We start from the raw sequence: 16487 nt of genomic DNA on the forward strand, positions 1-16487 counted from the left end.
AAATTTCATCCTTTACCATCTTTGGGTATTAACAGCTCCTTTGAATCTCATTCAGTTACTGTTACCTACCCTTTTAAAATACATTTTGTAGTTGTCTATCAACCCCCAGGACCACTGGGTAACTTTTTGGATGAATTAGATGTGTTGCTCTCAACCTTTTCTGAGGATGGTACTACACTAGTTATGCTTGGAGATTTCAACATCCATCTAGATAAACCTCTGTATGCTGATTTCCACACTCTGCTTACCTCTTTTGATCTCAACCGAGTGTCAACTTCTGCTACTCACAAATCAGGCAACCAACTGGACCTTATTTATACACGACACTGCTCTACTGATTATGTTCTGGTTACTCCACTGCACATGTCGGATCACTTCCTCCTCACTCTTAACCTCAACATGGTCCCTGACACTTCACTTACCCCTCCACATGTTTCGACGTAACCTACGCACACTTTCACCCTCCCGGCTTTCTGCAATGGTTTCATCTTCACTTCCTTCCCCTAAACTGTTTGCATCTTTGGATGCTAACAGTGCTGCTGATACTTTCTGCTCCACTGTTACATCTTGTTTAGACACTGTTTGCACCTTATCTTCCAGGCCAGCCCATAACACCCCTTCTGCCCCTTGGTTATCTGATGTTCTACGCGAACACCATTCTAAGCTTAGAGCTGCTGAAAGGGTGTGGCACAAATCCAGAAATACTACTGACCTTAATATGTATCAGTCACTCCTATCTTCTTTCTCTGCTAATGTCTCCACTGTTAAAATTACATACTACCATAACAAAATTAACAATTCGTCTAACTCTTGCATGCTTTTTAAAACATTTTCCTCACTTCTTTGTCCTCCTCCTCCCCCTCCTGCTTCATCTCTAATAGCTGACGACTTTGCAACGTTTTTCATTAATAAAATTAAACACATTAGTGCACAATTTTCCACACCACAATCAGTCAAGCTCATATCACCAGCAAACTTACACTCATTTACATGCTTCTCTTCACTCTCTGCGGCAGAAGTCACAAAGCTCATCCTTTCTAATCACCCTACAACTTGCCCGCTTGATCCTATTCCATCTCCTCTCCTTCAAGCCATTTCTCCTGCAGTTGTACCAGCACTCACTCACATCATCAACACATCCCTCCACACTGGTGTTTTTCCCTCATCATTTAGACAGGTACGTATAACTCCACTACTTAAAAAACCCAACCTCAATCCTTCTCTTTTAGAGAACTACAGACCAGTTTCTCTTCTTCCTTTCATTGCAAAAACACTTGAACGAGCTGTGTTCAACCAAGTCTCTATATTTCTCACACACAACAACCTCCTTGACAGCAACCAATCTGGCTTCAGAAGTGGACATTCAACTGAGACTGCCTTGCTCTCAGTTGTTGAAGCTCTAAGACTGGCAAGAGCGGAATCCAAATCTTCAGAACTTATCCTGCTTGACCTGTCCGCTGCTTTTGACACGGTTAACCACCAGATCCTCCTATCAACCCTACTGGCAAAAGCCATCTCAGGAACCACACTTCAATGGTTTGAGTCTTACCTATCAGATAGGTCCTTCAAAGTATCTTGGTGAGGTGAGGTGTCCAAGTCACAACATCTAACTACTGGGGTGCCTCAGGGCTCAGTTCTTGGACCACTTCTCTTCTCTGTCTACATGGCATCATTAGGTTCTGTCATTCAGAAACATGGCTTTTCATACCACTGCTATGCTGATGACACTCAACTCTAGCTCTCATTCCATCCTGATGATCCGACGGTAGCTATTCGCATCTCAGCTTGTCTAACAGACATTTCTTCCTGGATGATGGAACATCACCTTCAACTCAACCTTGCCAAGACAGAACTGCTTGTGATTCCAGCAAACCCATCGTTTCATCACAATTTCACCATCAAGTTAGGCACATCAACAATAACTCCTTCAAAAACAGCTAGAAGCCTTGGAGTTATGATCTTTCTCAGACCACATTGCTAAAACTGTCCGATCCTGCAGATTTGCTTTATTCAACATCAAGAAGATCAAGCCCTTTCTTTCGGAACATGCTGCACAACTCCTTGTTCAAGCTCTTGTTCTGTCCAGGCTGGACTATTGCAATGCCCTCTTGGCAGGTCTTCCAGCCAATTCTATCAAACCTTTACAATTAATTCAGAACGCGGCAGCAAGATTAATTTTTAATGAGCCAAAGAGGGTACATGTCACACCTCTGTTTATCAATTTGCACTGGCTTCCAATAGCTGCTCGTATAAAATTCAAGGCATTGATGTTTGCCTACGAAACTACCAATGGCTCTGCACCCATTTACCTAAATTTGTTACTTCAGACTTATGTGCCCTCTAGAAGCTTGCGTTCTGCAAGTGAACGTCGCTTGATTGTGCCATCCCAAAGAAGCACAAAGTCACTTTTACGGGCATTTAAATTAAATGTTCCCTCCTGGTGGAATGACCTCCCCAACTCAATCCGGACAGCTGAGTCCTTAGCCATCTTCAAGAATTGGCTTAAAACCCATCTCTTCCATCTTTATTTGACCCTCTAACTTTAACACTCACAATTCTAATTCTGTTCTAAAAAAAAATCTAACTACCTTTCTAATCTTTTTATATTCTATTTTCTTTTCATTAATTATGCAGTTGTATGTGTGTGTGTGTGTGTGTGTTTGTGTGTGTGTGTGTGTGTGTGTATGTGTAAAGACCTCTAACACTAGCTTGCTCTATTCTTTTTTATTCTATCTGTTTTCTTTATATTATATTATTTAAAATCCCATGCTAGGTGTACTGTGTTAACCTAACTGATTATAGCACTTATATATCATTGCTCTTTTTGTTGTTTTTGATTGCTTCCACTGTCCTCATCTGTAAGTCGCTTTGGATAAAAGCGTCTGCTAAATGAATAAATGTAATGTAAATGTAATAAAAAATATATAGTGTTTTTTCAATCTATATTTAAATCTTGATGACTTAAAATTAATTTATCTACGCTTTTTCATGAGTGAGTCAAATGCATTATTTGCAAATTTGCATACTAATTTATTTGCCTTTTAGGTCATTTTTATGTCCGGCTTTGGTCAACCCAAAGAAAGGAAGAAAGAAAGAAAGAAAGAAGTATACAGCCTATCAGACAATTTTATCGATTTTGACACTGTTAAATGCAATTTTAAAGCAAATCTCAAAATTAATATTAATATTACATTATTATAAAATTGTATGTAATGTATGTTTTGAAGCTTAAATTAACTTGTAGCATTTTTCACAATTGATTTTAGTATTAGTTAGCATTTAAATATTTGTATTTTATATTATCATTAGTTAGTATTTGAGTATTTTTATTTTAGTGTTTTTTATTTTATTTTATTTTTATTGAAATAATGAAATAAAACATTTATTTCGTTAATTTAACATTGTGACAATAATTATCAGCTTACAAGTATCAACCAGAATTTAAATATCAGTGCAACCTTAAAACATGCAAAGGACTTTAAAAAACTTAATTATATAAAATGTTTATTGAACTCATTCAAACTAATCAAATCTATAAAAAATATTGGACATTAACCGTGAACTCAAAAAAGGTCAAAATCAGACACAAACGGTTTTCCTTGCTTTCATTGAGTATGCTGTAGTACGCCTATATTTAATATTTAACTTTTGGTTTAACATAAAATGACCCCTTGAAGTAAATTTGGCAGTGAAAACAAAAAGAAAAAAATAACAAGATTTATAAACACAAGGAATGCAGCAGCACTGGTAACATGACCCAGCTGTTACAGGTCAATGCAACGCTTGTGCAAGCTCTTCAATGTTGCAAACTATCAGTCGTAAATTAAGAAGTGCGGATCGCACCCACACGCTCTCACGCCTTACAGTGTAATATGGAGTCAGTCTCTTGATGTCATCCAGAGACACGTCTATGGCCATCACCCCCAAAATCAACTGGCTCTGGGCCTGCAATTGATAACAAGGACATTAAAATAGATCGCGTTCCACTACAGTTCATCTGATTCACTGACTTCACCTTATTCTTGTCTTTACTGATCCTGGTGCTGGTCTTATTGAACACCGGCAGAGTGCCTGTTATCACAAGGCCCAATTCCTGCAACACAAATACAAACCCAACAGCTCTTAAATACTTCAGAATCAGCCTAACATCAGCCAGATATATAGAACATTAGACGTACTAGAGCGTCCACATAAACGTTGGTCCACTGGACATTTTTTGCTTTGTCGTATTCTTTCACCATGGGTCTACCCAACACATCTAGGTACTCCTGCAGGGAAAGGATGCTGGTTACTATCATATATGATGCGGGACAGGAGTCACATTTATGTTGTTTACCTGGGTGTTGATCCTGATGGCTCCAATCGAGGGGATCTCATAATAATAACCTGCAGGAATCATCAAAATCTTAATACATGATAATAAGACTTCCAAATTTCTAAGCATTAGATTTCAGCGTTTTACCATTGTTATTGCAAGCCATCCATTGAATTGGTGTCTTGTCATAGTTATGCTGGCCCACAGAAAAGGTGAAGATCCGAACCTGACAGAAGAGAGAAACAAAGATACTGACATGATTACTTTGTAAAACCAGGTGTTTGCATGTACTGTACAGTGCTGATCAAAAGTTTGGGATCAGTAATATTTTTTATGAGTCTCTCATTCTCAACAAGGCTGTATTTATTTAATAAATATATATATATAAAATTTTGTGAAATGTCATTGCAACTTAAAATAACAGTTTTCTATTTTAATATACTTTTCAAATATAATTTATTCCTGTGATGCAAAGCTGAATTTTCAGCAGCATTACTCCACTCTTCAGTGTCACATGATCCTTCAGAAATCATGATAATATGCTGATTTATTCTCAGTGTTGGAAACAGAACAGTGTGAAATGGATAAAAAGTGATAGTGAAGACTTACATTGTTACAAAAGATTTCTGTTTTGAACAAATTCTGTTCTTTTTAACTTTTTCATTCATCAGAGAGTCAAAGAAAAAAGTATCACAGGTTTCAAAAAAGATATTAAGCAGCACAACAGTTGCAACACTGATAATAAATCAGCACATTAGAATGATCTCTGAAGGATCATGTGACACTGAAGACTGGGGTAATGGCTGATGAAAATTCAGCGCTGCGTTACAGAAATAAATGATATTTTATATAAGTATATTAAAATAGGAAACCAATATTAGAAAGTGCAATATTATTTCACAATATTACAGTTTTTTCTGTATTTTTTATCAAATAAATACAACCTTGATGAGCATAAGAGACTCCATTAAAAAACGTATTGATCCCCAAATTTTGAACGGCAGTATAAATATAATTTCTGTACGAATAATAATAATAAAAAGACATAACAAAACCTCCATTTGCACATTTGAACACATCCTTATTGGTAAAATTATATTTAATTTAAAGTCATTCAGCAGATGCTGTTATCCAAAGCGACAAATAAAAAGAGTAGAGAGGGCAAGTGCTACAGATAAAATTAAATATGATATAAATATGATATAATGTTGTTGAAAGATGTGATTTCTCACTGCTCACCAAGGCTGCAAGGATTATTACAATTTATTATATAATTTATTCCATGATCATTCGGAAAACATTTTCATTTGCTCATTTAGTGCTCAGGAAACATTTGTTATCATTATCTATGTTGAAAACATGAATATATAATAATAATGCTTATTATAAGCCAATATTTTGGGGGTTAGCGTGATTCATTGTTTTCCAGGATTCAGAAGAAATTTTAATTCAAAAGAACAGCATTTATTTGGAACAGATCTTTCTCTCATAACATTATAAATGTTTTTAGTCACTTTTGAATACTTTAATTAATTTATTCTGAAATAAAAGTATTATTTTCTTTTTAAAAAATGGTAGTTTACATTTAAATTAAAAATGCAATACAAGTTTTCTATTAATGTCAGTGCATAGCATTTATTATTATCTGAGCATAAGAACAGTAGAAGTCTATGGCGCATCTAATTTATGTGTGTGTGTGTGTGTGTCCATGTGGTTCCTCACCTCCTTTTTCCTGTTGTAATTTTCAAAGATCTCTGAAGCTCTGTCCTCCCCTCCATCAGTGAATAGCATGATGATTTTATTACAGTTTGCTCTTGAAAAATTCATCTATAAAAAGAACAAACAATTTTAAAAATGCAAATGTACAATAAACCAGTGATGCCACTAGCTATGATATTCACTGCTGCCACAAGATGGCGCAATAAACTTAAAACTTACCTTTAAACAGATTTGATCTCAATATTTACAATACACATTATATAACTTAAAAAAAAAGGCCATAAAAAAAAAAAGAATTTGGTAACAAAAAAAGCGGGTTAAAAATTGAGTGATATTATTTCCCCATTGTGGTTTTTGTTTCTTATTTAAGCTACATTAGATATTCTTACCGAGGAGAGCTGGCCAAAAGCCTCCTTAAAGCCGATTTTATAGTCAGTGGTGCCATTCGCTGTGATCTTCTGGACTGCCTCCTTCAGAATCTTCTTATTACGGACATTGGCTTGGACCAGGTTTTTAAAGCAGGCGACTGACTTGGCCGAATTGTTGAACTGAAACAATAGAAAAGCATCGTAGTTAGTCATCTGTACCTACATGCAAAGATTGTTGTGAAATCATTTAGATTCAAGGCTTTGTTTGGCTCCTCTATATAAGTCCCATGGCTCAGTGCCAGCAATACACTTTTCATTTTCATTAACTCCAAGCTAACGTCATACAGCTGGAGCCAGGCCATAAAATACAAGCGTGAAGTTATTAAAGAAATGGAGGAAGAAAGTTAATCGAAAACATACTAAACAACTCACTCACTTAAAAGCAATATTCAGAGTTTGTGATTTTTATTTCTGTCAGTAGTCTCAGGAAGAAAATGAAATAAACGATGTATTTCATAAATGAATTGCACAGCATCTAGAGCAGAGGATGATGGGAGACATCAATAATTTCTTTGGCCTGCCGCTTCAGCGGTGTCTAACTGAAACCACAAAAAAAAATTAATAAAAAAAAAGAACTATGACTTTATGGATGCTTGTAGGCTCCATGCCTCTGTTTCCCTTCAATTTTCTATTCCTACTCGGCAGGAATCCAGATTTTTTTTTTTTGAGTGTCAGAGGAGTTCATCATTTAAACAACACTCTCAGCTACACACATATATCTCCTATAGACTCACAGAGACGATGTTGACGTAATCATCATCGGAGAGAGTCTCCAGCATCTCGCTGACAGAAGTGCGAATGAGCTTCAGTGTCAGACCCGACACGCTTCCACTCCTACAGAGAATAACATAGTTAGAACATAGAATAACATGAGACTATAGAATCACTACAATGTGCTACAAAAGATTAGTTTATTTATTGTCTTAAATTATTTCATTTGATTCTGCAGGAAAAATTATCTACTGTAAATAAAAATAAAAAATCCAAAAGGTGGAAATCCAACTGAAAACAACTTAATTTACAAAACAAAACGAAATAAATATAAATAAATAAATAAATAAATAGAGAGACACCTTATAGTTATGGACAGCCCAAAGCGCTGAAGGGAATCCAAAAAACAAATCCAAACCATAGACTAACTATATAATATAATATAATATAATATAATATAATATAATATAATATAATATAATATAATATAATATAATATAATATAATATAATATAATATAATATAATATAATATAATATAATATAATATAATATAATATAATATAATATAATATTATATTATATTATATTATATTATATTATATTATATTATTTCATTATTATGGACAGCCCAAAGGGAAAAAAAGCTGAAAAAAAAGAAGAACAAATATTTAAAATACAATAAAAGAAAATATTATGGACTTCGGGGGTTTAAAAAAAAAAAAATTAATAAATGAATGAATGAATGAACGAACGATTAAATGAATGAATTTATGAATGAATGAATTTATGAAGGAATTTATGAATGAATGAATGAATGAATCAATCAATCAATCAATCAATCAATCCAAAAAAGAGAGACCTTATAGCTATAGCCCAAAGAGCTAATAACACAAAAAAATAAAATTAAAGCTGAGGGGAAACAGAAATAAAAACACTCACTAAGTTTGAACAATTTTTGAACCTTTAGGCTTTTAATGTGTCCAGAACTGATATGCTGCATCAGGTTTTTATGGGTTAATAATCACTCTGTGATTCCAGTGGGAGGTGTCTGGGCTTTAGTGTTTAGTCATAAAGCTAAACTACATTGATTGACTGAAGCTGATCAACACTAATGGGCTCAATACACAGACAGCACCACACCATCATCATTATGGCTGGGCAATAACAGACACAACTCTTCAAGGCCATAATTTCTAAAACAACAAGGCTAATTTCTCTTGTAACCAAAAGATGACCCATAAGCATGAAAAAATATACCAAATAATGACACATTCATGTGGTTTTTGATGGATGTTGTATATTTCTGGGTCATACCTGTATCTGTAACTGACTTTGCAGTTACATCTACATTATAAATGTATTCACATGCCAAGCATGACTGTAATGTGCTTCTTTATTTTGAATGCAAATATTTAATGATTAATAAGTGGGGAATTAAGGAACATTATTATTATTTTTTTTCTTTTTTGCTTACAATGTTTAACATGAGCAAATTGCTTCATTTAACACAACTCTGTTATTTAAATGCATGCCAAAGCAAAAAGTAATTTTTCATGTTTATTACTCTCACATCTCATTAGCGTGTCTTTAATCAACATCTCTCTCTAATGTTGATGAATGACTCTAATGCAAAACTAGCATGAGCTCTTTAAGTAGAGAATGTGGGATGTGTCACAACACAAGCAGTGAAAAATTACATTCTTCTGATCAACCAGTTGCTCAAAGTGCAAAATGGAAATGGGATCAGTGGTGAGAAAGACTGGTTGGTTTTTGTCAGTGAGTGTATGAACTGTAACAGTAAATCAACGAGACTTCACTCACGCGTCCACCAGGATCAACATGTCTTTAGGTGAAGCTGCACCTTGAATATACCTGCAAACACACAGGAGAAAAACCAGGCTTAACCATCAGCACTTGGTACCTCTTCTCATTAGCAGACAAATGTAGACTCAAGCAGCACAGGTCTGCTCACCAGGGCCTTCGGCGTACATCATACAGGTCAATCTTGTTCGGTGTGTTCCTCGTGTCAACCCATGGGGAAGCTAAAGCAGATGGGATATTGGGTTTATTATGATCATCATCTTCCTAACCTTCGACTATCACTTCTTTAGTAGAAATATGTTTAAACAAAAGAAGAATGACTTAACGAATGGTCATAGTAGGACAACCAAAAGTATTTCATACAAAATATTGAATTTTATATAACATCTCATTTAAAATGTAGCTAGTATTTCATATTAATGAAATAAATATAATAACAAAAGGCGATCAGAGTTAATGTTCATGATTGTTCAACCTTCAACAATCAGGTCTAATGAAGCATATCAATAGGTTTTATGGGTCTGTGATACATGAAGAAAATATGAACAAATAAATAAATAATCACACTATTTAATTGTAAATATTAAATTTTATTTAATAAAAAATTTGGTTTGGTAAACTATGTACATATGGCTGCACAGTGTTTGTGCGCACTCTGTAGTCTCCGAGATACTGTAAATATCTGTAAATATCGAAACTTCTTGATAATTTGGAGTTCCTGTCCATTCCAGTGCTTTACCTGGGAAGTATCGAGCCATGCCAGAGGCACTGCCAAACACCTGCCAGAGGAGGGAAGGGTCATCTGCCTTGTTCTTCTTAAAGATGTCATCCAGACCCGCAGTCCAGTTTAGCTCATTAAGGATTATAGTGGCTGTTACAAACACAAATATACAAGATAAATCCAAGCATCCCCACAGGTTTTATGGGACTGAACTCAAGCTGACATGTTTTCTGAGAGCTCTGTTCTAAAAAACACTAAAATGAACCCCTAAATCAGGGATAAATCAATAAACTGGCTCACCAAACTTCAGATCTCATCATGTTATGCTAAACCCGAAGTGATAAACCACTGCGGTAAAGGAAACAACAAAGTGAACTATTAGCTAATGCACTTCTAATGGAATTAAAGGGAAAATCAGGTCCTTTTTTCTAGAGAATGTAATAAATGGACACAATGCCTTCTATAAGTGAGAGTAATGCTGACATTTTAAAGAGCACTGGCAGAGATATGACATCATAGCCCATGATGCCACATGACTCATTCCCCAAAAAAGTTGTTGATATCGCTTACTTCTGTGGGTTTAGTTTAAGTATTATGATACTAAATTATTATTAGAATCCACCTTGACAGACTCTGTTTGTTCCTATAGGACACAATTTACTACCCCTCCAATGCCACCCACTTCCTCTTTCTATCAAGACTCCTCCCACTCTAGGTGTGTAATCAATGCACGCCCTCTCCATCACTCAAAAGCAGGGTCCATCAGAAGTCCAAAGCTACATCTCATCTTCCTCTATTTTCAATCCCTTCCAGTCATTTCTGGTATACTCATTCATTGCCTAGAGTAAAGAAAATGTATGGAAAAAGGATTTTAAAGTGAGAAAAAAAATATGCGCAAATTAGTTAATCATAAACCGTTTGTAGCCTAACAGCCAGCATGTTTTACCTACTATCTACACAATCGGCAATTTAAATCAGAGTTTTGTTCTAACCAGTCATTTTTGAAAGTCCCGCCGATGGTGAAATCTCATTGGTCTAAAATCCTGTCCCTCAAAATTGCACATAAATTCAACACCTTCTGATTGGCTTAAACAGTGTAGTGCTGCAAATAAAAGAAATTGCTAGAAATTGCCATTTCATGAACTTTTATGACACTTAAAGTCAGTAGAGGAACATCCCCTTTTCACACACACACACACACACACACACACACACACACACACACACACACACACACTCACTCACTTAATCAGTCAATCACTCACTCACTCACTCACTCACTCACTCAATCAATCTCTGTGTAAAAGATCATTAAAGGAAATACAGTGACAAAATCTATAACACAAACATTTTTCTATGAATTTTTCTTTTTGATATGTCACAAAAACACGCCCGCCCAGATACACACACACACACACACACACACACACACACACACACACACTTACTATACATATCATCTCTTTACATACATGCAGACTCTATAGGTCAGAAGTCAATACTGCAAGTAAAGGCTGTCACATATATCTATATAAGACTAGTCCATGAAGGCATAATTTACTGATCCTAGAGGAAGTGCGTTAGTGAATGAGAGCTGTTTATAATCATCTATGATCATCTATGTGTGTGTGTGTGTGTGTGTGTGTTTTCAGTCAGATTACATGTGGTTTCACACCCCTTCCTGTTGTTCATTCATCAGGCTGTCAGTCTGCAGGGTTAGACACCACACACATCCTTATTAGCCAACAACCATACAACCCATCTCTCTCTATCTCTGTGAGTCATATCTCTACTTGCTTCTGTCTGGAAAATTAATGGAAATAACAAGATCAAAGTCCAATTACAAAATAGAAACTGGAAGTGTATGACTGTATAACGGCACTTAGGGTCCAAAATGAACACTCGCCAAGTACCAAATGTGTGGTAAAAAAAAAAAACTTTCACTGGTTTAAATGAATCAGGGCAAACAGTCAACAGAAAACCAATCAGAGCATCACAAGCACAGCCAGAGGGATCCATGTGACAGACAAGTCATTGCACTCACACACACTCTCTGAGCATGTCTGTGTCCATCTTAAGATTGTGGTGACAGATGACACACTGCGGTTGAGGCAAAAAGCACAGATTCATATCTTAATAAGACACAAACAGCCTAGAGCCCCCAATAACACACACACACATATACAAATACACGAACACTTGAACAATCACCCACATTATTACATAATAATTTATGATTAAATATAGAGTTAAAAAACACAGTTTGAATGGAAAACAGAATATTGCTCGAAAGCTTCACCCAGTGGCTGTTGTTAAGTTGCACTCAGCAATGCTGCAGGACCAAGAAAATCAGGCGGAAAGCAAAAGGTACTTAGAGTAATTTGAAGTGAGTAAAAGTAGACAAAGAGAGACAGCGGGACAAGAAGAGATGAGTCATATGATGAATGCGGCTGCTTCAGTAGTCATCTAGAACACAAATATCACATCAGACACATTTGCCTGTGAAACACTCATACAAACTCAAGGCCACTGTGAGCCCATCACTGAGGAGATCAGATTTCTGCCAACACAGAGTATGATACACAGCTCTAGCTGATTTGACCAACGTGTAATAAAATCACAGCCAACATATACATGTGATGTTTAACATAATGCTTGAGGAACCAATGAGATTTTGGAGAGTTACTAAACAAAATGTAACCCGAAAATTAAAAATTGCAAATAAATTACTCACTCTCAGGCCATCCAAAATGTATGAGTTTGTTTCTTTATTGAAAAAACTGATTTGGATAAATTGCACCACTTGCTCACCAGTGGATCCTCTGCAGTGAATGCATGCCGTCAGAATGAGAGTCCAAACAGTTGATAAAAACATCACAATAAAACACACTAAATGTTTTGTGAAGCAAAAAGCTGTTTTCTCAATCAAAAAAAAACCCAAAATGAAATTTTTAACTTCCAACCAAGTCCTCTAATCATATTTTTTTCTCCAGAGAAAAAGTCACCTTGTGTATCAAATCTTATTTTGACAAGATGCAATGGTTTAATGTCTTGTTGGATTTTTTTCTTAATAAACACGATAAGGATTGATAAGGATTATTATGATGATTTTATTAGATGTTTGGATTCTCATTCTGACAGCACCAATCCACTGGAAAGTGATGTAATGCTCAATTTCTTGCAAGAGACAGAGAGTGAGAGCTATTCTCTTGCTGGAGGATATTGGGGCTTGTGGGGTCACTAAGGGGCCAGGAGAGCTGCGTTTGAGCTGGACTGCTCTCTAAATTTAGTCTCCAGTTCTCTTACGAGAGCTCTCTCGTACTGCGTCTTAGCTAAGACGCTACGGGAAAAGTCTCTTTTCACGAAATACTGAAGCAAAAAATTATCCTTAATTTTGTATTTTTGTAAAGCGCATTTGCAGCAGTACACAGCCATAGGCGAGACGGCTCGTTCGCTCATTGGCTTGTTCTGCGGCAACTGCACAGCCTATCGAGCGCGGGCTGATGCAACATCAGACCAATAAGGGCGCTTCGCGCCCTTCTTGCCACTTCCCGCCGAAACGGGTGTGGCCCAACCTATAAAAGGAGCTCGAAAAGGCTGACTCACCTGATTTTTCATCTCTTCAGCGAAGCTCACGCATCGCTGGATCACGGAGGAAGCAAGCGCCGTCTGAGAAAGCACATCAGCAGGACGAGCCATTCTGAAGCTGCTGGCATCGCCGCCTTCCATTGCCGTTCCTGCTGCGCTATCCGGCGCCTATATCCTTTCAATCCTGTTATATACAAGCTGTTCTTTATGTGTGTGTGTGTGTTCGCCCTGCGACACACACTCGTAAAAGAGCTCGCGTCTTTTTTAAGATGCCTTCCTGCGGCTCGTCAGAGCCCCACTCAGCGAGGGAGACCGGTACGTCATCTGTGTCTCCTGCCTGGGTGAAGATCATGCAGCGCTCGCTCGCTGACGGCGGATGCCCCCACTGCGAGCTGTTGCCATGGTGACTCTGAGGACTCGCCTGGCCTTTTTCTCTGAGCCTGCATTCTCCGCTGCGCTGAGGCGCCGTAAAAGCATCGCTTCCAGCGGATTCCGGAACCGTCTTCAGCTCAACCGAGCTCGCCGGTTCGCCCTGCTTCACCGGCCCCCCCTGCATCGCTTCCCGGTGGGCAGCGCCCGCTGTTTGCCGGCGCGTCGTCCGAGGAAGTCGATCTCAGGGCCGCGTCGGGGGAAGAGGACACGCGCTCTCTGCTAGCTTCGGGCAGTGAGGGCTGGGCGAGCTCCGAGGATCTCGCGCCTTCTGCTCAGAAGCCCAGCAGACGAGCTGACATCGAGAAGGAGCCGGGGCGAATGATCGTGTTGGCCGCGATGAGTCTCGGCCGCGAGTGGTTTGCACCAGCGCCCCCCCCTCTCGTTCCCGGCTGGATGGTATTTCCCTTTCGGATGAGCGTACTTCTCAAAGCCCGCCTCATTTCTTCCTGAGCTTCACGAAGAGGTGGCGAAGGCTTGGAACGCTCCATATTCAGCACGAACTCGTTCGTCTGTCTCACTAGCATTCTCCACACTGATGATGCTAAAAACAGGAACTACCACTCACTTCCGCCGGTGGAACAGGCGATAGCGACGCACCTTTGTCCGCCCTCTGCTGGACGGCGGCAAAAGCGGTGTTGCCATCTAAAGCCTCCTGTGTGACGCTGCGTCGGCGCTACTAACGATGGCTGCTTCATCGAAGCGCAGGTGTACGAGTTCCGCTGTGGCCGAGCTCTCACCCAAGCGCGCCGCTGTTTCAGTTCCAGGAATTGTGACTGTCTCAGCGTTTTCTGCAATGCGCAAGCCTGCACAGTTGATGCCCACTGCTCAGTGCCCATCTCCGCATATAAGCACAGCCCTTCACACAGGGCTCGCGCCTATAAAAGCGACTCAAGTCGATCACGCGCACTACATAGTAGACGTGCCCACTCCTCAGTGCCCACAATCACTATGTCACACGCGTCATGTGGTTTCTGTAAAAACGAAACCCGTGCACGTTCGTCCGGCCACGGCCGATGGTGCTATAAATGTAGTGACGATGCCCACTCCTCAGTGCCCATCTCCACATGTAAGCACAGCCCTGCACACAGGGCCTGCGCCCATAATGTCGACTCAAGTCGGTCGCGCACACTGCATAGTAAACGTGCCCACCCCTCAGTGCCCACAATTACTATGTCACACGCGTCATGTGGTTTCTGTAAAAACGAAACCCGTGCATGCTCGTCCGGCCACGGCCGATGGTGCTATAAATGCAGTGACGATGCCCACTACCCAGTGCCCATCTCCACATATAAGCACAGCCCTGCACACAGGGCTAGCGCACATAAGATCGACACAGATCGGTCGAGCGCGCCGCATAGTAAACGTGCCCACTTCCCAGTGCCCACATACACTATGTCACATACGGCGCGGGGCTTCTGTAAAAACGAGGCCCGTGCACGTACATTCTGCACAGGCAGACAGCGAGTTTAAAGTGGTAAAAGTGCACACATGCAGCCCACGGTTACTCGCAGATATATCGAGTCCCACGGGACCCGCTCAGCCTCCCTCCAGTCGGTTAAGCGCCGGAACGGGGTCGAGGAAGAGCGATCTGCCCGCTGTCATCAGCGCGCTCCCCGCCTCAGATGCGCAGCACACTCGAGCGCCGCCGTTGCCCAGTCAACAGAGCGCGTTTCGCATCCAGCCCTTAGCCATTCATGCAAATGCATGGTCAGTGCTTCCAGGGGTTTCGGATTGGGTGCTAGGCATTATAAAGAGAGGCTACACGCTACAGTTTTCTCGACGCCCACCGTGCTTTTCAGCGCGCGTCGAAACTACGGTCAAAACAGAAGTAGCACACATACTTCGGGCCGAAATATCAAAACTGTTGAGCAAAAGGGCTGTAGAGCCTGTGTCTCAAAGCGAGGGGGGGCTGTACAGCAGATACTTTCTGGTGCCCAAGAGAGACGGGGGTCTCCGGCCCATACTGGATCTAAGACAGCTGAACAGGCATTGATGAAACGCAGTTTCAAAATGCTCACGACCAGGAAGCTCCTCGCGCAGATTCGCAGAGGGGACTGGTTCATGTCAATAGATCTGAAGGACGCGTATTTTCAAATACAGATAGCGTCAAACCACAGGCGATATTTGAGATTCGCCTTCGAGGGCCAGGCATACCAGTTTGCAGTCCTGCCATTCGGCTTGTCCGTAGCTCCTCGTACGTTTATGAGGTGCATGGATGCAGCGCTCGCTCCTCTTAGACTCAGAGGCACACGAGTGCTGAATTATTTGGACGACTGGCTGGTTCTGGCCCGATCATGAGCGGAGCTCATGGACCACAGAGCCGTTTTACTCGATCACCTCGAGAAGCTCGGCCTCAGTGTCAATTGGGTGAAGAGTTCGCTGAACCCCAGTCAGACGATCCTGTTTCTGGGTATAGTTCTGAACTCGTGTTCCATGACGGCGCGGCTGTCACCACAGCGCGCGATGGGCATTCAGCGTGCAGCGAGTTCTTTCCGCTGTGGCGCGACTGTGTCGCTCAAACACTGTCAAAAGATGCTGGGTTTCATGGCCTCAGCATCTCCGGTTCTGCGGCTGGGCCTGCTCCGCATGCGCCCCCTGCAGTTCTGGCTGAAGGCTCGGGTGCCGCGCAGAGCGTGGGCGTCTGGCCTGCTGCATTTCAAGGTCGATCAGAGCTGTGTTGCGGCTCTAGCACCTTGGACAGCGAACGGCTGGTACCGATCAGGTGTAAGCCTGGGGACTTCCCCGAGTGT

At 40.1% G+C, this 16487-nt stretch overlaps 1 protein-coding gene across 5 annotated transcripts in view; it reads right to left on the reverse strand.

Moving 5' to 3' along the window:
• The window catches only part of LOC132105831 (voltage-dependent calcium channel subunit alpha-2/delta-1-like), an 85256-nt gene that overhangs the window by 19498 nt on the left and 49271 nt on the right, over positions 1-16487 (reverse strand). For all 5 annotated transcript variants that reach the window (XM_059511264.1, XM_059511263.1, XM_059511262.1 and 2 more), the window contains exons 7-17: positions 9736-9867; positions 9148-9217; positions 8997-9047; positions 7197-7296; positions 6424-6582; positions 6038-6142; positions 4463-4541; positions 4337-4386; positions 4179-4268; positions 4016-4093; positions 3865-3945 (exon numbers count right to left, since the gene is read on the reverse strand). In XM_059511264.1, the coding sequence (XP_059367247.1) occupies positions 3865-3945; positions 4016-4093; positions 4179-4268; positions 4337-4386; positions 4463-4541; positions 6038-6142; positions 6424-6582; positions 7197-7296; positions 8997-9047; positions 9148-9217; positions 9736-9867 (995 nt within the window). The remainder of the gene's footprint in view (positions 1-3864; positions 3946-4015; positions 4094-4178; positions 4269-4336; positions 4387-4462; positions 4542-6037; positions 6143-6423; positions 6583-7196; positions 7297-8996; positions 9048-9147; positions 9218-9735; positions 9868-16487) is intronic.

The sequence above is a fragment of the Carassius carassius genome, chromosome 26 (assembly GCF_963082965.1).
Source record: "Carassius carassius chromosome 26, fCarCar2.1, whole genome shotgun sequence".
Taxonomy (NCBI): Eukaryota; Metazoa; Chordata; class Actinopteri; order Cypriniformes; family Cyprinidae; genus Carassius; species Carassius carassius.